The sequence below is a fragment of the Ahaetulla prasina genome, chromosome 7 (assembly GCF_028640845.1).
Source record: "Ahaetulla prasina isolate Xishuangbanna chromosome 7, ASM2864084v1, whole genome shotgun sequence".
Lineage (NCBI taxonomy): Eukaryota > Metazoa > Chordata > Lepidosauria > Squamata > Colubridae > Ahaetulla > Ahaetulla prasina.
In genome coordinates, this window is record NC_080545.1 from 11,072,169 (window position 1) to 11,093,302 (window position 21,134).

General features: G+C 42.8%; 1 protein-coding gene across 8 annotated transcripts in view; it reads left to right on the forward strand.

Annotated features, from left to right (window-relative positions):
* Positions 1 to 15,848, forward strand: part of NTF3 (neurotrophin 3) — a 101,814-nt gene extending 85,966 nt beyond the window's left edge. For 5 of the 8 annotated variants that reach the window (XM_058191050.1, XM_058191051.1, XM_058191048.1 and 2 more), the window contains exon 3: positions 14,975 to 15,848. In XM_058191050.1, coding sequence (XP_058047033.1) covers positions 14,975 to 15,757 — 783 coding nt within the window. In that variant the 3' untranslated portion in view covers positions 15,758 to 15,848. Of the gene's footprint in view, positions 1 to 8,621; positions 8,709 to 14,150; positions 14,257 to 14,974 lie in introns of all 8 variants that reach the window. The other 3 variants (XM_058191052.1, XM_058191054.1, XM_058191053.1) reach the window with 2 other exon arrangements.
* Positions 15,849 to 21,134: the final 5,286 nt, after the last annotated feature.

The following is a 21,134-nucleotide window of genomic DNA, read 5'->3' on the forward strand; positions in this document are numbered from 1 at the left end:
TTCTGATTGTTCTCCAAGAGTCAAGGGGTAGGTAAAGGATATCCAAAAAATGTTACCTGTTCCTTCAAGGTTGGGGGAATGGAAAGATGGAGATTATTCCTTTCCAATGCCTACGAGTAGCATGAGGTTCTTTGATTCCTTTCTTGCAACGCAGTCCTAGCACTGATGACGTTACCTCGTTGGGTAATGAAACGTCTACAAGAAAACAAGCAGGCTCAGAGAGCACCAAGGACCCTTCATTTCAACCCTGAGCTACAAATATTCTCCTTTATTGCTACCGTGTAAAAACTGCGGGAGAAAATCTGTTTACTTTCTTAGTTTGCACAGAATCAAGTATGGGAGAAAGTACATTTATTGCATCTTAAGCAAACAACCCCAAACTCCCAGCAGTGTTGTAAATGTCGACACAGCTTCCTCCTGCTTAACCTTTCCAGGGCATTTTCTCCTTCCTTATAAAAGGCAGGTCTCAGGACTGTCTTGTGGCTAAGAAGCAGAACTGAAGTCTGATTTTGCAAGAGATCTGAGAATATCGATCTTGGAAAAGAAGTTAGCCCCACCAATTCAGTTGAGGACATTGTTTAGATTAGGGTACAGATCAGTGGTGGGTTGCAAAAATTTTTTACTACTGGTTCTGTGGGTGTGGCTTGGTGGGTGTAGCAGGGGAAGGATACTGTAAAGTCTCCATTCCCTCCCCATTCCAGGGGAAGGATACTGTAAAATCTCCATTCCCTCCCCACTCCAGAGGAAGGATACTGTAAAATCTCCATTCCCTCCCCACTCCAGAGGAAGGATACTGTAAAATCTCCATTCCCTCCCCACTCCAGGGGAAGGTTACTGCAAAATCCCCATTCCTTCCCCACTCCAGGCGAAGGTTACTGCAAAATCCCCATTTCCTCCCAATCAGCTGGGACTCGGGCGGCAGAGAATAGATGGAGGCGGGGCCAGTCAGAATTTTTACTACCGGTTCTCCAAATTACTCAAAATTTCCGCTACCGGTTCTCCAGAACTGGTCAGAACCTGCTGAAACCCACCTCCAGTACAAATTCTTATCTATCCCAAAGGTGCCTTTTCGGGAGGCAACTGGACTTTCTTGTTTTTTCTTTTGAAGACATTTCGCTTCTCATCCCAGAAGCTTCTTCAGCTCTGACAGAATGGTGGGGAACAGAAGGATTTATATTCCTTGCAAGACAGCTGGTCATTTGCATCCTTTTAGAGAGTCGTTGACCACTCTGTTGCTGAAGTCGTATTTTCTGCAATCGAGTTTGAAGCGGTTTACCTTGAATTTGTATCGATTGTTTGCCTGTGTAGTATTGTGGTTAAAATGGAAGAAGTTGTTGACAGGCAAGACGGTGTAGCAGACAGTTTTTTGTACTATGCTTAAATCGGACCGCAGGCAGCGCAATTTCAGATTGTCCAAGCCCAAAATTTTAAGCCTGGTGGCATAGGGAATTCTACAGTGAGTAGAGGAGTACTCTTCTCGTGAAACACCTCTGGACCCGCTCGATTGTGTTAATGTCAGAAATACAGTGTGGGTTCCAGGCGGACGAGCTGTATTCAAGAATTGGTCTGGCAAAGGTTTTGTATGCCTTAGTTAGCAATACAATATTACCAGAGAAGAAACTTCGCAAAATTAGCTTAACAATTCTTAGTGCCTTTTTGGCAATGCTGTTACAGTGAGTTCTGGGGGGGGCTTAGATCGTTTGAGATGAGTACTCCTAAGTTATCTAGTACTGATAATAGTTGTATGGAATATTCAAGACAGATGGATTATTTGGGAAGGAGATAGAGCCGAGTCCGGATTCTAGACACCATGAAAACTCTTTGTGGGACTTTGGATCAGTTCCACTCTTACTTGGCTGTTGTTGTAGGCTTGAAACAAGAGGAAAAACTTGTATGTGCTGCCTTCAGCTCCTGAAGGAAAGATTGGATTTCAATCTAATAAATAAAGGAAGCAAGCAAGTCAGAAAGCAATGATGAAAATTCCTTTTAATTACAGAACACATACACAGGCTTAACCATAATTTTAACTGGAAAACGGAGCATTTTAGACCAAGTTAAAAAAAAAAAAGAAGCTAGAGAATTCCTGGAAGACCGGAACTCAGACAAATCAATCATCCACGGGCACACTGAGATAAACAACATCTACATACCATTCAAAAGAGACAATCGACAAGCCAAAAGGAAAGCATAAAGACCACAATACGTCCTCACCAGCAAACAATCACCAGATGAGCAAAGGTCGACACCAAGATTAACATTAGACCAACAATCAAGAAGCAAACAATATGCCAATCAAGGAACTATTAACTAAGACAAACAAGCTAATAGTAAACAACAACCCAATCAAGGAATTACCAAGACCATTCCAACCAACACTGATGGGGCAAACTGCTAGTATATAGACAGAGAACAAAGCCCTTTCTTCCAGCACTGATGATGTTACTTAGTTTGATAATGAAATAGGGGCCGGAATAGCTCAAGCTGGTAAAGCCTGTTATTAAGAACACAGAGCCTGCAATTACTGCAGGTTCAAGCCCGGCCCAAGGTTGACTCAGCCTTCCATCCTTTATAAGGTAGGTAAAATGAGGACCCAGATTGTTGGGGGGGCAATAAGTTGACTTTGTAAAAATATACAAATAGAATGAGACTATTGCCTTATACACTGTAAGCCGCCCTGAGTCTTCGGAGAAGGGCGGGGTATAAATGTAAACAAAAAAAAAAAGTCTGCAAGAAAAGAACCAAACTTCGAAGGGCATCAAGGACCCAGCAAGTGAGTGTAATTGAAGTTTCGGTGACTGACAAACATGTTGGTCCTATGCACCCAGTGATACGTCCCTATGTTGTTACTGATGAAATACCTTCATGGAATAACAGAGTTGGAAGGGACCTTGGAGGTCATCTAGTCCAACCCGCTACTCGATCAGGAGAGTCTATACTATTTCAGACAAATGGCTGTCCAGTTTCTTCTTGAAAGCCTCCAGAGATGGAGCACCAGTGGTGGGATTCAGCCGGTTTGGGCCGGTTCGAGTGAACCGGTTGTTAAATTGCTGGCTGGCCCCTCCCCTCCCCTCCCTGCCCCTTCCAGGAGTCCCCACACACACCTCTTTTTGGCTCCCAGGTAAGTGCAGGGAGCCCTACCAGGCCCAAAATGGGGCACTGGGGATGTGGCACCATCCCCGCCATGGCCCATTTGTGCTCCCAGGAGGCTGCAAGGAGGCCTACTAGGCCCGAAATGGGGTGCCCCCCATGGGCCGTTTTTGTTCACACGGGGGTGCAAGAGGACAAGTGCTGCCTTTCACACCCCCTGGCCACGCCCACCATGGCCACGCCCACCCACTCAGTCTTTAGGGCAGAGAACCAGTTATTCAATTATTTGAATCCCACCACTGTGGAGCACCCACAACTTCTGAAGGCAAAGCCGTTCCACTGTTTGATTGTTCTCACCATTAGGAAATTTTTCTAATAGTTCTAGGATAATCCAGATCGCCTTGTTTTCATTGCTGTCGGTTTCCTTTCTTTCCTTACTCTGAAACAAAGCACGTCTCCTTGCCGTTTCACTTGGGCAGTTCTACGGGAAGGAAATGTCTTATATCAAAAACGTCATCAAACAAGCACAACAAAGAACGTTCATTCTGCGCCAACTCAGAAAGCTCAAACTGCCCAAGGAGCTGCTGATCCAGTTCTACAGAGGAATTATTGAGTCTGTCATCTGCACCACTATAACTGTCTGGTTCGGTTCTGCAACCCAACAAGACAGACACAGACTTCAGAGGATCATTAGAACTGCAGAAAAAACAATGGCTACCAACCTGCCTTCCATTGAGGACCTGTATACTGCACGAATCAAGAAGAGGGCCGTGAAAATATTTATAGACCCCTTGTATCTTGGACATAAACTGTTTCAATTCCTACCTTCAAAACAATGCTACAGAGCACTGCACATCAGAACAACTAGACACAAGAACAGTTTCTTCCCGAATGCCATCACTCTGCTAAACAAATAATTCCCTCAACACTGTCAAACTATTCACTAAGTCTGCACTACTATTAATCTTCTCATCGTTCCCACCACCCATCTCCTTCCACTTATGACTGTATGACTATAACTTCGTTGCCTGTAACCTTATGATTTATATTGATACTGATTATTTCTTGATTGCTTATTAGTACCCTATGACTATCATTAAGTGTTGTACCTTATGATTCTTGATGAAAGTATCTTTTCTTTTATGTACACTGAGAGCATATGCACCAAAGCATATGTCCAATCACACTTGGCCAATAAAGAATTCTATTCTATTCTATTCTATTCTATTCTATTCTATTCTATTCTATTCTAGTCTAGTCTAGTCTAGTCTAGTCTAGTCTAGTCTAGTCTAGTCTAGTCTAGTCCAGTCCATTCCATTCCATTCCATTCCATTCCATTCCATTCCATATTTTCTGTTCTGTTCTGTTCTGTTCCGTTCCGTTCCGTTCCGTTCCGTTCCATTCCATTCCATTCCATTCCATTCCATTCCATTCTATTCCATATTTTCTATTCTATTCTATTCTATTCTATTCTATTCTATTCTATTCTATTCTATTCTATTCTATTCTATTCTATTCTATTCTATTCTACATGTATTGGTGTTTTTTGTTTTGGTTTGCATCACGGATTGAAATGGAAAATTCAGGAGGTTCATCCAAAGAATTTCTCCTCTGTTCTTAAAGTTCACAGATGTGAATAAGAAATTGATCCTCGGTGGATCCTACAAAGAACCAAAAAAATCCCAGACAGAAGGACCATTTCTTTGCTAATAAACAAAGCTTCGTAGCGGTTAACAATGGGAGCCATTTCTCTTCCCACAGAAGTCCATGCCCAAAGATGCTGTTTTTAATGGAGATGCCTCTCTAAAAGTTTTATTTATGACCGAAGAAAGAAATGGAAGGAATGCTAATTCAACTGCAGATGACACAAAATTGGATCGGCGAGCTGAATACCCTGGATAATAGAAATAAAATTATCTTAATGGTTTATAGAAATGGGCTGACAAGAACAAGAATCAAATTTAATAGAGAAATGTGGTGTTCTTCACTTTGGAAACAGAAAACAAATGTCGAGCCATAGCTTGGTAATAATACTTGTGAAAAAAAACAAATCCTCAGTTTGTTGCAAAACTGGACTGGAATGTAGCTACAAAAGAAAAGGCAGAAATTTCCAATTTATTTTATTTGGTGTTCCTTAATCAGTCAAAGGCATGCTATGCTCAGCTCTGGGCAACCTGTAAGAGATTTGGAAAAAGTGACCCAGACAAGACAATAAGGGCTTTGCGGGGCTATCCTTGGGAAAGGATATCTGTTGGAAAACACTCTTCAAATTCTTTATTCAACTTAAAATTTAATATTATAAGTGATAGGAATTATAGAGTAATAAAGGATAATGGGACAAGAAGGATATAAATATTATAAAAGGAATTGGGAGAAAATGTAACTATTAGGAGATCACCGCTACGAAACAGTTGTGAAAACAGAATGTACTTTATGCGTTTTGTGTTTGTTATGTTGTGTTGTGTTATAAATTGCTATTTTTTTTAAAAAATGGTAGATTTTGAAATAGGGAAGGGGACTTCTCCCCATCCCTCCCCTGGTACACCTGGTGAAAACAATTAAATTGGTAGGCAAAAGCTGTTTCAATGGTCCCTCCTTTAATTTCTGTGACATCTGTTTGAACCTTATTTTTCTCTGTGATTGTAATGCCAACTTTGCTTCGTTGTCACAGGAGCTGCTGGGGCTTAGCATTATTGGAAAAAATAATTCAACATGTAAATATGAGGGGGATATTTTTGAAAAATATATCTGAAGACTTTTGGGAAGTCTTATTCTTTCTCAGATTAAAATAAAAGGCATACATGCAGAGTGAGCTTGTAGTACTCACAGCTTCTTATGAAGGAGCCTTTACAGTTAGGATCAAATTCTACAGAATTTGAGGACAAGTTAAGGAAATGCAACTTTTCTGAAGTAAAATATGACGTGCATATCTATCCTTATACGATTTGCTCTGCTCGATTATTGCAAGTGCTGCTCAACTTGCAACAGTTCATTCAGTGACTGTTCGAAGTTACGACGGCACTGGACTTATGACAGCAGCATTCCCATGATCTTGTGATCAAAATTCAGTTGCTTGGCCAAAATTCAGATCCTGGTTCATATTTATGACCACTGCTGTTTCTTAAGGTCACGCGATCCCCTTTTAGCAACCTTCTGGCAAGCAAAGTCAACGGGGAAGCCAGATTCACAACCAGGTTACTCATTGAACAACTGCAGGGTTCACTTAACAAATGTGGCAAGAAATGTCGTAAAATGGGGTCAAAACTCACTTAACAAATGTCTCACTTAGCAACATAAATCCTGGGCTCAATTGTGGTTGTAAGTTGAGGACTACCTTTATTTCTCTAAATAATTTTTTTTTTAAGAAAAAGAAATAATGTGGGAATTTAGTTCCAAGTATGTTTTTTAAAAATTAAAAACGCCCTGAGTTTTTCACCCTCCCCGAGCCTCCGTGCGTGCCCTGCATTTACTTGCATTCAAAATGGGCTCCTTGGGGACTCCTGGGAGGGGTGGGGAGGGGTAGGAGGGGCCAGCCAGGAGTGAGATTTGTGGGTTCTCCAAATTGCACAGAATCTTAGCTAGAGGTTCTCCCGAACCCCTGCGAACCCCCAGCAGCCCACTCCTGCCTAGCGGTAAGTTACTTATTCTGAAACGTTTACTCCTTTTCTTGGTGGTTTTAAAGCTCAACTAGAACCGAAGCAGCAACTCCACAGAAGTTATTAAAATGGAGATTGAGGAAATAATTTCAGCCATAAGATGCCATCAATTGTTGGCCTCTTCAATTTTATTTATTTATTTAATTTAATTTAATTTAATTTTTATACCACCCTTCTCCCAAAGGACTCAGGGCGGTTCACAGCCAATAATAATAATAATAATAATAATAATAATAATAATAATAATAATAATAATAATAATAATAATAATAATAATAATAATATTTTTATTTATAGACCGCCCTTCTCCCGAAGGACTCAGTACAGCCACAAGTAAAATACAGAAAGAAAACAACAGTACAAAACTAAAAACAACCCTTAAAAAACCTATTAAATTTGGCTACTTATAGATAAAAATATCATCATCATCTTTTAACGACCCCATAATCCAGAGGTTTCAGCAGGTTCTGACCAGTTCTGGAGAACCGGTAGCAGAAATTTTGAGTAGTTCGGAGAACCGGTAGTAAAAATTCTGACTGACCATTTATTCTCTGCCTCCTGAGTCCCAGCTGATTGGGAAGAAATGGGGATTTTATAATAATAATAACAACAACAACAACAACAACAACAACAACAGAGTTGGAAGGGACCTTGGAGGTCTTCTAGTCCAACCCCCTGCTGAGGCAGGAAACCTTACACCACTTCAGACAAATGGTTATGCAACATCTTCTTAAAAACTTCCAGTGTTGGAGCATTTACAACTTCTGCAGGCAAGTTGTTCCACTTATTGATTGTTCTCAATGTCAGGAAATTTCTCCTTAGTTCTAGGTTGCTTCTCTCCTTGATTAGTTTCCACCCATTGCTTCTTGTCCTGCCCTCAGGTGCTTTGGAGAATAGTTTGACTCCCTCTTCTTTGTGGCAACCCCTGAGATATTGGAACACTGCTATCATGTCTCCCCTAGTCCTTCTTTTCATTAAACTAGACATACCGAGTTCCTGCAATTTTGCAGTAACCTTCCCTGGGAGTGGGGTGGGAATGGAGATTTTACAGTATCCTTCCCCTGGAGTGGGGTGGGAATGGAGATTTTACAGTATCCTTCCCCTGTCACACCCACCCAGCCATGCCACACCCACCAAGCCACACCCCCAGAACCGGTAGTAAAAAAAATTGAAACCCACCAATACCATAATCCCTTGCAGAGTGGAGTCTGGGCAAGAGTGTTTTAATGGCCGGATGCCCTTCCTGTCACCAAGGCGGAGTTTTGTTCAGCAGGTATATATTCCCATTGTGCTCAGAGAAAGAGAGAGAAATACTTGCCTCTACCGAAGATCGAACTCACAGCCTCCTGACTGTGAGGCGAGAGCTCCACCTCTAGGCCACTGCACCGCTCCTGGAACTTGACTAAATTGATTAGATTGATTAAAAAAATTGATCTAATTGGTTAGGAAGTGAGAGCGAAGGTTCCTTCTCTGAGCTTGTTGGGTTGGCTTCCGAACGTTTCGTTACCAGGCTGGGTAACATCTTCAGTGGAGTTTAGGAGATGTCAGTGTCTTTTGATAGGACTTATATCAGGTTGCATCGTGTCAGGGTCATTGGGGGTGAAGCACTGGTTGGCAGTGGGCCGATCCAGGGCGAACCGGTAGCAACCCACCACTGCACTAAACGAATGATTGCAACTCAAGGACCACCTGTAGGTAGTACAGCAACTTCACAGTGTCCTGTTTTTCCATCCCTGGAAATCAGACCACCCCAAACCCAAGATTCCAGTCCAGGTGATGCTCTTTCTTTCTTTCTTTCTTTCTTTCTTTCTTTCTTTCTTTCTTTTCTTTTCTTTTCTTTTCTTTTCTTTTCTTTTCTTTTCTTCTTTAATTTAAAAGGTGAAGCCAAGACCAGGAATCTTCCGTCATCCTTACAAGGTGGTGCTGTGGAGAGCAGATCAAAGTTCTGGAAGTTTGTAGAAAGAGGTGAGGAGCCGTCCTGCTTGGGAGGGGACAAAAGCAGAGCCAGAAGCTTGGAGGAAGAGAGGTAGCGATAGGAGCTCAGGAGATCTGAAGAGTAAATGAGGAGAATCCAACAGGAAAAGGGAGAAGAAACTCATTTTGGAAGCTAACTGAAAGTGGCATTTGAGGTTGTTTAGAGAGGCATCGGATGGCGTGAACATTCAATTTCTAGCAATTTATTTCAAGAGTTAGCAATCTATTTTGTCAAGGAATGAGCGTGATGCCAACTCCCGATAGCCCCATTAGCCTTCCTCTTTCGCATTTGTCTCCTCCTAGGCAACTAAAGAGGTGTGTGTTTGTGTACATGTTTTCCCTCAACACACATACACACACACACACACACACACACACACACTATGCTGCATCCATCTGCGGATAAAAGCGAAGAGCGGAGAGGGAAAAATTTCTCACCTCTTCAAAACTAGCTAATGCGGTGATGAGGTTAGAAAGGATCAGAACTGATTTTGGAAGCTAACTGAAGATGGCATTTGAGGTTTATTTAGAAGGGAATTGGCTTGGTGTGAACATTTATTTTCTAGCAATTTATTTCAGAGTTAGCGCCGTTTTGTTTTTTTTTGCAAGCAATGAGCTTGACGCCAACTCCTGATAGGCCCATTAGCCTTTCTCTTTGCGTTTGTCGTCTCCTAAAGAGGTGTGTGTTTATGTTTTTCCTCTGAACATACACACACACACACACACAAAACGCTGCATCCTTTTGGGCAGAGGTGGGCATCATGTACTGTAACCACCAGTTTTCCCAGCACTGGAAATGTGAGCATGTGCATCCACGCTTGCGGGCGGCGTCACAAAATACAGCGATTCGCTCGCACCTGCCATCCGCACATGCGTGCAGCATAAAAAAAGCACGGCAATTCGCTCACGCCTGCCTTCTGCACATGCACGTGGCGTCAAAAACACAGCGATATAGGACGAGATTGCATCCAGGTGGCTACAACCGGTTTGTCTGAACCGGTCCGAACCGGCAGAAGCCCAACACCACATCTGGGGATAAAAATGAAACTTGACAAGAGAAAAATCTTTCTCCTCTTCAAAAGTGGCTAATGTGGTGATGGGTTTAGAATAGAATAGAATAGAATAGAATAGAATAGAATAGAATAGAATAGAATAGAATTTTTATTGGCCAAGTGTGATTGGACACACAAGGAATTTGTCTTGGTGCATATGCTCTCAGTGTACATAAAAGAAAAGATACGTTCATCAAGGTACAACATTTACAACACAATTGATGGTCAATATATCAATATAAATCATAAGGATTGCCAGCAATAAAGTTACAGTCATACAGTCATAAGTGGAAAGAGATTGGTGATGGGAACTATGAAACAATTAATAGTAGTACAGATTCAGTAAATAGTCTGACAGTGTTGATGGAATTATTTGTTTAGCAGAGTGATGGCCTTCGGGGAAAAACAGTTCTTGTGTCTAGTTGTTCTGGTGTGCAGTGCTCTATAGCGTCGTTTTGAGGGTAGGAGTTGAAACAGTTTATGTCCAGGATGCAAGGGGTCTGCGAATATTTTCACGGCCCTGTTCTTGGTTCGTGCAGTATACAGGTCCTCAATGGAAGGCAGGTTGGTAGCAATTATTTTTTCTGCAGTTCTAATTATCCTCTGAAGTCTGTGTTTTTCTTGTTGGGTTGCAGAACCGAACCAGACAGTTATAGAGGTGCAAATGACAGACTCAATAATTCCTCTGTAGAATTGGATCAGCAGTTTAGAAGAGAATACCTAAAATATAAATAGAAACAGCGTACTTAATGGGCCAGGAGTTTTGCAAACAAGCGAGCAGTTAAAGTTTTGCAAACAAGCGACACGTTAAAGTTTTCCATGAATCCATGATCTTCAAACTTGTTCTGGTTCTCATCAGGACAACTATTTCATCCGTGGAAAATGCTGCGGTCATGAAGGTTTTTGTCTTAGGCATCTTAATCCGTCTGAAATGCTAATTATTTTACTTAAAAGACAGTGTTGGAACTGACCACTGGTGCTAGGGCCCTGGCGTTCACCGCACACTTAGCGTAGAGGGCAAAGGATTGTAGGAGGGGAACACAATCCAGAAATTGGATGATGTGGCCGGAATGTTCCTGCATTAGAAAGCTGATGGGGGAATGCAGAGCTGAACTTTTTCCCGTGGGAAAAAATAAATAGAAATTCCTACATCTTCAGGACAAACCACACGGTCTTGATGCTTAGGGGTTCTTCATAAGGAAGGGGCATTTATTTTCCCTGGCTTGTCCTTGAACTAATGTAGTTGAGAATTGACAGCATGAAACACACCAAAAACTACGCTCAAATTTGCCGGCCTGCAGATCTGACATTGGATTTAAGAACTGAATGGCCAGGGACTTTTGAAACAGTCCTAAGAGCAAAATTGTTCATCAGAGAAACAACAACTAGAATTTGTTTTGGTTACACAACTAATTCCGGTCATCGGGCATTCCTATTTTTAGCCTCTTTGTGAAAGCCGGGTTGCTATTTACAAACAAGTTATTCTAATTTGATGACTTGCTACTACTTTAAATCTAGAGACACACTTTTAAATACCCCTGGCATTCCTCCCCCCTCTCCCAACACATTTCTATTCTTACACAACAATGAAATATTTTATGACAAATGAAGGACCGGTATATTTTCTTAAAAGTGTCATTTGTTTTGTTAAAAACGAAAAAATCACATCTAAACAAAATATAGAGTGTATTGTGGTTTTTTTACCATAAAAGGCAATCTGCGGAGTGATAGAATTTGACTTATTCTTGTGTCAGGGGTGGCATTATGGAAAGCTAGATTTTCTCTTCCAAATCTAGCTAATGTTTTATTGTGAAATGTATACTTTGAGTAATAGGGACACGGTGGCTCAGGGGCTAGGACGTTGAGGCTTGTCGATCGAAAGGTCGGCAGCTCGGCGGTTCGAATCCCTAGTGCTGCCGTGTAACCGGGTGAGCTCCCATTACTTGTCCCAGCTTCTGCCAACCTAGCAGTTTCAAAAGCACGTAAAAATTCAAGTAGAAAAATAGGGAGCACCTTTGGTGGGAAGGTCACAGCGTTCCGTGCGCCTTTGGCGTTGAGTCATGCCGGCCACATGACCACAGAGACGTCTTCGGACAGCGCTGGCTCTTCGGTTTTGAAACAGAGATGAGCACTGCCCCTTAGAGTCGGGAATGACTAGCACATATGTGCGAGGGGAATCTTTAACTTTAGCTATACTTTGAGTGGGTAGGTGGGGGGGGACTCATTCATTTAGACCAAGAATCTGCAAGAATGAGATGTTGCCTAAATTTCGGAAAAACTGAGCTGAAAAATGCCACAAAAAGGGCCGAAAAAAGGCCTGAAAATAAGGCATGTGGAGCCCAAAAAACGGCCGGCGGGTGGGCAGGGCTTCGGCAATGTTCAGTCTATAAGACACACAGACATTTTCACCCCCTTTCGGCAGACAAAAAAGTACATCTGAAAAATATGGTAGTTTCCATCCATTGCTTCTTGTCTTGTCTTCTGGTGCTTTGGAGAATAATTTGACCCCCTCTTCTTTGTGGCACCCCTCAAATATTGGAATAGTGCTATCATGTCTCCCCTAGTCCTTCTTTTCACTAGAATAGAATAGAATAGAATTTATTGGCCAAGTGTGATTGGACACACAAGGAATTTGTCTTTGTGCAGATGCTCTCAGTATACATAAAAGAAAAGATACGTTCATCAAGGTACAACATTTACAACACAATTGATGATCAATATATCAATATAAATCATAAGGATTGCCAGCAACAAGTTATAGTCATACAGTCATAAATGGAAAGAGATTGGTGATGGGAACTATGAAACGATTAATAGTAGTGCAGATTCAGTAAATAGTCTGACAGTGTTGATGGAATTATTTGTTTAGCAGAGTGATGGCCTTCGGGAAAAAGCTGTTCTTGTGTCTAGTTGTTCTGGTGTGCAGTGCTCTATAGCGTCGTTTTGAGGGTAGGAGTTGAAACAGTTTATATCCTGGATGTGAGGGGTCTGTAAATATTTTCATGGCCCTCTTCTTGATTCGTGCAGTATACAGGTCCTCAATGGAAGGCAAGTTGGTAGCAATTATTTTTTCTGCAGTTCTAATTATCCTCTGAAGTCTGTGTTTGGACATATTCAATTTCTGCAACCGTTTTTCAAATGTTTTAGATTCCAGCCACCTAAAACATCTTCATTGCTCTTTTCTGTGCATATCACTCAGTGGTGGGTTTCAAAATATTTTTAATACCGGTTCTGTGGGTGTGGCTTGGTGGGCGTGGCGTGGCTTGGTGGGCGTGGCATGGCTTGGTGGGCGTGGCAGGGGAAGGATACTGCAAAATCCCCATTTCCTCCCAATCAGCTGGGACTCAGGTGGCAGAGAATAGATGGGGGCGGGGCCAGTCAGAATTTTTACTACTGGTTCTCCGAACTACTCAAAATGTCCGCTACCGGTTCTCCAGAACTGGTCGGAACCTGCTGAAACCCACCTCTGATATCATCCCTGCTGCCATCATGTATATCAGCGCATATCATTAGTGCTGGCGTCATGCCTCATCAGCACCAGCACTGATGATGTTACCTAGTTGGGTAATGAAACATCTGCAAGAAAACAACCAAGCTCAGAGACCACCAAGGACCCTTCGTGTTTCTTGTTCATAACCTATAGGGCAAGGTTGGACAAACTCCAGTCTTGTACAATCTATAGATTGCTGCTATTATTATTATTATTATTATTATTATTATTATTATTATTATTATTATTATTATTATTATTATTATTATTATTATTATTATTATTATTATTATTATTTGCATATCCAAGCCAACCAATGTGTTTTAAATTTGTAGAGCAAGCGCATTTGTGGCATCGCTACAAGCGATTTGAATAATACGATATTTTCTGAAATACTTTCAAATTCTCTGAATTAATCCAAGTTAAGTCATCTAGAGTGTGCTGTCCACATTATGTCTGGACCATTTGTGAATCATGCCAAAAGTTTAAATATCTTTGTAACATTCCTACAACTAGTCCATTTTGGCTGTTTTACCCAATTGAGGATTGCGGTTTTATTTTCCGCCTATGTTTGATCTGTCGCTAATCATATAAGTGTGTATATAATTGCATCCTTAAATGGTATAATTAAGTTAGATGTTTCCCATTCTGGTTTACTGCCTTCATTGGTGGGATTGGGTTAGGGTGGGAGGAGCTGCAGGCTAATGAGACCAAGTCATGCATTGAGCATTCCCAAACAGCACAGAAAATGTCAAGGAAGAGCTTGGGAACTGTGGTTTTCAGTTGTGGTCGTGTGTCTTTTGTAATCTAGTGTCAGTTGCAGTTTTCCAATCCATTCACACATTAATGCTTCTCACTTTCCCTCCACCAAATTCCCTTCCGGATTGTAAGGTCTGAGTAGAAATCAAGCACGGATTATCTAAAGCAGGGATCTCCAAACTTGGCAACTTTAAGACACTTGTGGACTTCAACTCCCAGAATTCCCCTGCCAGCCATGGTAACTTGATTTCAATCAGATGTTTTACAGGATCGCTTGTGATAGTTGGGCTTGCTAAGAGTTGACACGGATACGTCAACGCCTAATGAAAAGCTTGGATTTGAGACCCGAGTGTCACATGACGGGATGAGCTCCTGTTCCTTGCTCCAGCTGCTGCCCAACCTAGCAGTTCAAAAGCATGTAATCGCAAATAGATAAATAGGTACCACTTCGGTGGGAGGATAGCAGTGTTCTGTGCACCTTGGCCTATAGTCATACTAGCCACATGACTACAGAAATATCTTTAGACAATGCTGGCTCCCTTGGCTAAGAAACAGAGAAACAGAGATGGGCACTGCCCCCATCAGAAGGATGGAAGGCTGAGTCAACCTTGAGCCTGGTGAGATTCGAACTGCCAAATTGCAGTCAGCCAGCACTCGGCAGAAGTAGCCTGCAGTACTGCACTCTAACCACTGCGCCACTGCGGCTCGTGCACAGATAACATGGACAACAGTCTTAGGATAAAGTGACCATATCAGGTTTGAATGTTGGGTGAGCTCCAACAGGAACTCGCTCGTCTGTGACAACAGTTAAGCAGCTTCACATCACTACATGGATACCTTCCTTTGTGCCTTGTGGCTTTTCTACTGAGAAATAACAGTTTTAAAAAGTTTAGAAACTCTGGGTGGATTCGGGGTGTAAGCTCATGTGATTAAGTTGCCTCTCAATTCTTTTTCAGACCTTACATGTGAACAAGGTGATGTCCATCTTGTTTTCTGTGACCTTTCTGGCTTTTCTCTGTGGCATCCAATCGACCAGCATGGACCAAGGGAGTTTATCAGAAGATTCCATGAATTCCTTCCTTAAAACGTTGATTCAAGCTGGCATTTGGAAAAACAAGATCCCCAAGCAGACGGCCAGAACGAAGGACGGCGTGCCAACCCCAGTGAAGAAAACCGAGGTTGAACCAGAGTTGACTACAAGCCAAGATATTAGATTGGGTTTCCAGCCTGTCGTTTCGTTGGATGCAGAATTACTGAGGCAGCAGAGACGGTTCAGTTCTCCCCGGGTACTCCTGAGTGAAAATACCCCCCTGGAGCCCCCTCCCTTGTACCTGATGGAGGAGCCCATGGTGCTGAACCGAACGTCTCGCCGGAAGAGGTATACCGAAGGGAAAACCCACCGTGGGGAATATTCTGTGTGCGACAGCGAGAGCCGATGGGTCACGGACAAAACCTCCGCTGTGGACATCCGAGGACACCAGGTGACTGTCCTGGGCGAAATCCGAATGGGCCCATCTCCGGTCAAACAATATTTTTACGAAACGAGGTGTAAGCAAGCCAAGCCTGCCAAAAGCGGTTGTCGTGGTATCGATGACAAGCACTGGAATTCCCAGTGTAAAACCTCACAAACATTTGTGCGCGCATTGACTTCAGAGAACAGTAAACTTGTAGCCTGGCGATGGATCAGAATAGACACTTCGTGTGTGTGCGCCTTGTCCAGGAAAATCGGGCGAACATAAGTTCGTTTTCTCTCTGCCATATAAGTTATTATGACTAAATTATATGATATGCATGTAGCATATAAAGGTTTCTATTGTTTATATATTATAAGTGGTCCTTATTTATTAAAGTCCAGCCAAGTACTATCTCTCTCGTGATAAAGAACAGTAAAGAATGGATGTATACCAGTGGCAACATCATTTCTCATTTCTGTTTGTGATTTCAGCTCCTCCATAAACTACTTACAAAACTTTTAGGAAATATCAGTATTTTTACACTCAAGATGTTCATTCGGGTGACCATTAAGTGAGAGGTTTAAAAGATGATGAGAATATCCATTCAGTCATGTCTGATACTGGGTGGTGATTCTATGGGCCAGATCTATCCACCTCTTCTGATCTTGCACTACTTGTGTTAAAAGACATGGGTTCAAAGGTAAAAAAGATGTGGAGACTCTAGAAAGAGTGCAGAGAAGAGCAACAAAGATGATTAGGGGACTGGAGGCTAAAACATATGAAGAACGGTTGCAGGAACTGGGTATGTCTAGTTTAATGAAAAGATGGACTAGGGGAGACATGATAGCAGTGTTCCAATATCTCAGGGGTTGCCACAAAGAAGAGGGAGTCAAACTATTCTCCAAAGCACCTGAGGGTAGAACAAGAAGCAATGGGTGGAAACTAATCAAGGAGAGAAGCAACTTAGAACTAAGGAGAAAATTCCTGACAATTAGAACAATTAGTCAGTGGAACAACTTGCCTCCAGAAGTTGCGAATGCTCCAACACTGGAAGTTTTTAAGAAGATGTTGGATAACCATTTGTCTGAAGTGGTGTGGGGTTTCCTGGCTAAGCAGGGGGTTGGACTAGAAGACCTCCGAGGTCCCTTCCAACTCCGTTATTCTATTCTATCTAAATAAGTTGCTGAGACTCCTAGAGTTGGGAACGACTAGCACCTGTGCGAGGAGAATCTTTACCTTCACCTTAGTCTCTTGTTAAAAACCTCCAGTGTGGAGCACCCATGATTTCTGGAGGCAAGCTGTTCCACTGTTTGGTCGTCCTCACTGTTAGGAAAGTTCTCCTTAGTTCTAAGTGGCTTCTCTCTTTGATCAGTTTCCAACCATTGCTTCTTGTCCTGCCTTCATTCCCCCTCCCACCAATTAACCCCAACTGTCAATAACTGTCCTTCCATCTCCCACAGCATCCAATACAACTGATGAAGCTTCTGGGAATAGAAGAAACAAGTCTTGTCTTTTTCTTCCTCCTCAAAAAAAAATAAAAAATCAAAAATCAGCGCATTACCTTTTCAAAAATAAAGCCACTTTTGATTCTCTCCAGTATGCTGTGTTTTACCATGAAGCTCACCAGGAGTGAAATCTAAAAAAATTTCCCTACTGGTTCTGTGGGTGTGGCTTAATTGGTGGGCGTGGTTCGGTGGTCAGGTGACTGAATGGGCATGGCCAATAATAATAAACAATAAAAATAATAAAATATACAAAACTTGGGAGCGAACCCGTCTACCTTCTTTAAAAATAGAGGCACCGGTCTACTAATTGCCTTTTTTTGGGATGCACCGGTCTACCTTCTTTAAAAATAGAGGCACTGGTCTACTAATTGCCTTTTTTTGGGAGGCACCAGTCTACCTCCTTTAAAAATAGAGGCACCGGTCTACTAGCCGCCTACAGCGCTAATCAGCTGTAATGCAGCCCTTTGAAGCACCGCGGCAGTCATTTAAGGCCATTTGCAGCTATATCACCACCGAGAGCTTTAGGGACAGAGAAGAGGAACAGTGAGGTGTGGGTGGTGGTGATGGTGGGGGGCAGGGATTTTTGCTACCGGTTCTCCGAACTACCCACTCCCATCGCTACCGGTTCGCACGATCCGGTCCAAACCGGGAGCATTTCATTCCTGAAACTCACCCATAAAAATGGCTAAGAAAGGTCAGCCGTTCGGTCATTCGGCTGTTCGAATCCCTAGTATAGATCTCCTGCGTCAGCAGGGGGTTGGACTAGATGACCTCCAAGGTACCTTCCAACTCTGTTACTGTCTCCCATTCATGTTCTGGAATTAGGGCAAATAATCTTACAATGTTAAGTTTAGATTTTAGGGTTTTTTTGTAAACACATCTGTGACGGCAGTTCGTGTTGCCTTGTTTTGTTTTTTGAAGCCAAGAAAAATATTAAACAATTTGTAATGAAAACTTTAGAGTGTCCAAAAAAAACAACAACAAAACTTTTAAAAGGATCATTAATATAAATATTTAAAAGCTGGATTTCCTGAAAATAAGGCTTTTAAAAAAATTATTTTGGAGCCCTTTTCCAGGATTTTCCTTTCCTGAACGTTTGGTTGATTTTGGCTGCTCTGTTAATTGGTTTACAATTCAAATGCAGGAACAAGTTCAATTTCTGGAATGCACATCAAACCAAAACCAATTCCAAAAGTTTACAAACTTTTGAAAAAAGCTTAATGAGAGAAGATACGAAGAATATTGGTTCCCACGCATTGTACTGACTGTAGAACAAAAGGATCAGACAAGTTAATCCATTCTAGATCTTTAACCCATTTGTAATGTCCCAAAATCAAAATACTAGTCATACTTCAGCTGGTTATTCCCCTGCTCCCATTTTTAAAACAATCCTTAAACTTGTAGTTAAAAGGTTGTTTTCCCCCCCACTAAGGATTGAAGAAAACTCACATGGTCCTGTAAAATACATCAACCCAAAGGTTCCCAGTATCTGAAAAGCAGCTGACAAGCTATTTCCGACAATGATTAGAAACGAAAGTGTGTGAATTTAGCGTCCTTTCAAAGGAGATGTCCATTGAGCAAGATGGCCCAATTCTCTTGTCTCCCAGAGCTCTAAACCCACCAAATAACCCTGTTTTGCAGTTTTCTCACTGGGAGCACTTGTGGGTGATCTCATATCCTCTCCTTATCCAGAAAGGAATTATGAAGAATTGACCTATTTACCATCTCCACCATTTAGTGGAGCCATTCTCTGTTCATTTTCTTTCCCAGAACCCAGCCCATTAGAGTAGACTTCAAAGAAGTGGAGGGTTTTTCACAGATGAAAGCTTCCCGGTCCAGTTAGAGTCACTTGCAGTGGTGGGATTCAGCCGGTTCGGTCAAACAGGTAGTTAAATTGCTGGGTGGCCCTGCCCCGCCCCTTCCAGGAATCCCACGTGCCCAGTGGTGGGATTCAGCCAGTTCGCACCACTTCGGGAGAACCGGTTGTTAACTTTCTGAGCAGTTTGGTAAACCGGTTGTTGGAAGAAATCATTAGGGCAGAGAAGTGGTTGTTAAATTACTTGAATCCCACCACCGCACGTGCCCCATTAAGAGGACAACTAGGCCCAAAATGGGGCGTGGCAGTGGGGGCGGCGGCGGTGTGCCCCCCTCATAGCCCATTTTTGCTCCCAGGAGGCTGCAGGGAGGCCTCCTAGGCCCCAAATAGGGCACGGGTGTGTATGTCCCCCCCGTGGCTCGTTTTCACTCCCAGGAGGCTGCAGGGAGGCCTACTAGGCCCAAAACAGGGCACGGGGGGGCGTGTCCTCCCGTGGCCTGTTTTTGCTCCTGGCGGGGTGCAGGAGGCTGAGTGCTGCCTGTCACACCCCCCTGGCCACGCCCACCATGGCCACGCCCACCCAGCAGGTCATTAGGGCAGAGAACCGGTTGTTAGATTATTTGAATCCCACCACTTGATAGCAAGATGGACAGCATATACATTTAAAAGAGAGGGGGGAGAGAGGGAGAGAGAGAGAGAGAGAGAGAGAGAGAGAGAGAGAGAGAGAAAGAAGGAAGGAAGAGGGGGAGAGAGATGGCTTAACGATCTGAGTCGGTGGTGAAATCCAAACTTTTTTACTATCGGTTCTGTGGTCATGGCTTTGTAGGCCTGGTGTGGCTTGGTGGGCATGGCAGGGGAAGGATATTGCAAAATCTCCATTCCCTCCCCACTCCTGGGGGAAGGATATTGCAAAATCTCCATTCCCATCCCACTCTGGGGCCAGCCAGAGGTGGTATTTGCCGGTTCTCCGAACTACTCAAAATTTCCACTACCGGTTCTCCAGAACCTGTCAGAACCTGTTGGAGTTCACTCCTGATCTGAGTAGATGGAAGAAGCCAGCTTCTGGGGATGAATAGAAAACGAGAATGTCCATGATTGTCTTCTGTGAAATGCCAATTATTCTCCATGTGTGGCTGACATCAAGAAGTTACAGGAAAAAAGAATTTAAATAGAATAGAATAGAATAGAATTTTTATTGGCCAAGTGTGATTGGACACACAAGGAATTTGTCTTTGGTGCATAGGCTCTCAGTGTACATAAAAGAAAAGATACCTTCATCAAGGTACAAATAGTTCAAGCAGGGGGAAATTTGAGGGCTGGACAGAGCTATCTAAAGAGACTAGATGGGGATCTCTTGATATATATATAAAAAAAAGTGGTGCGGGAATGCTGCACTTTAATTTAATTTATTACATTTATATGCCATTTTATTCCCAGTGACTGGGAAGCTTACACACTTTAACACAATCATGAGAAGAAGTGGAGAGAAGCAGGGGTGGGGTTGAAAAAAATTAGCAACCAGTTCGCTGCCCAGTTGCTGGGTGGGCGTGGCCATGGGGGTGTGGCCTAGCTGGCTTCCTGCACCATAGTGGCGGCTGAGGGCGGGGGACGTTTTTCCCTTGGGAAAAAGAATAAATACATTTTTTGAAAGAGCTGTGTTTAATTCACATTTTATATAAATATTCATCTTATTTACTTATTTGTGCACCAGCCTAGAAACCAGGAAACGTTGAGTTTTAGTCCCACCTTAGCTCTGAAAACCAGCTGGGAGACTGTGAGTTCTAGTCCCACCTTAGGTCTGAAAACCAACTGAGACTGTGAGTTCTAGTCCCACCTTAGCTCTGAAAACCAGCTGGGAGACTGTGAGTTCTAGTCCCACCTTAGCTCTGAAAACCAACTGGGAGACTGTGAGTTCTAGTCCCACCTTAGCTCTGAAAACCAGCTGGGAGACTGTGAGTTCTAGTCCCACCTTAGCTCTGAAAACCAGCTGGGAGACTGTGAGTTCTAGTCCCACCTTAGCTCTGAAAACCAGCCGGGAGACTGTGAGTTCTAGTCCCACCTTAGCTTTGAAAACCAGCTGGGAGACTGTGAGTTCTAGTCCCACCTTAGCTCTGAAAACCAACTGGGAGACTGTGAGTTCTAGTCCCACCTTAGCTCTGAAAACCAACTGGGAGACTGAGTTCTAGTCCCACCTTAGCTCTGAAAACCAACTGGGAGACTGTGAGTTCTAGTCCCACCTTAGCTCTGAAAACCAGCTGGGAGACTGTGAGTTCTAGTCCCACCTTAGCTCTGAAAACCAACTGGGAGACTGTGAGTTCTAGTCCCACCTTAGCTCTGAAAA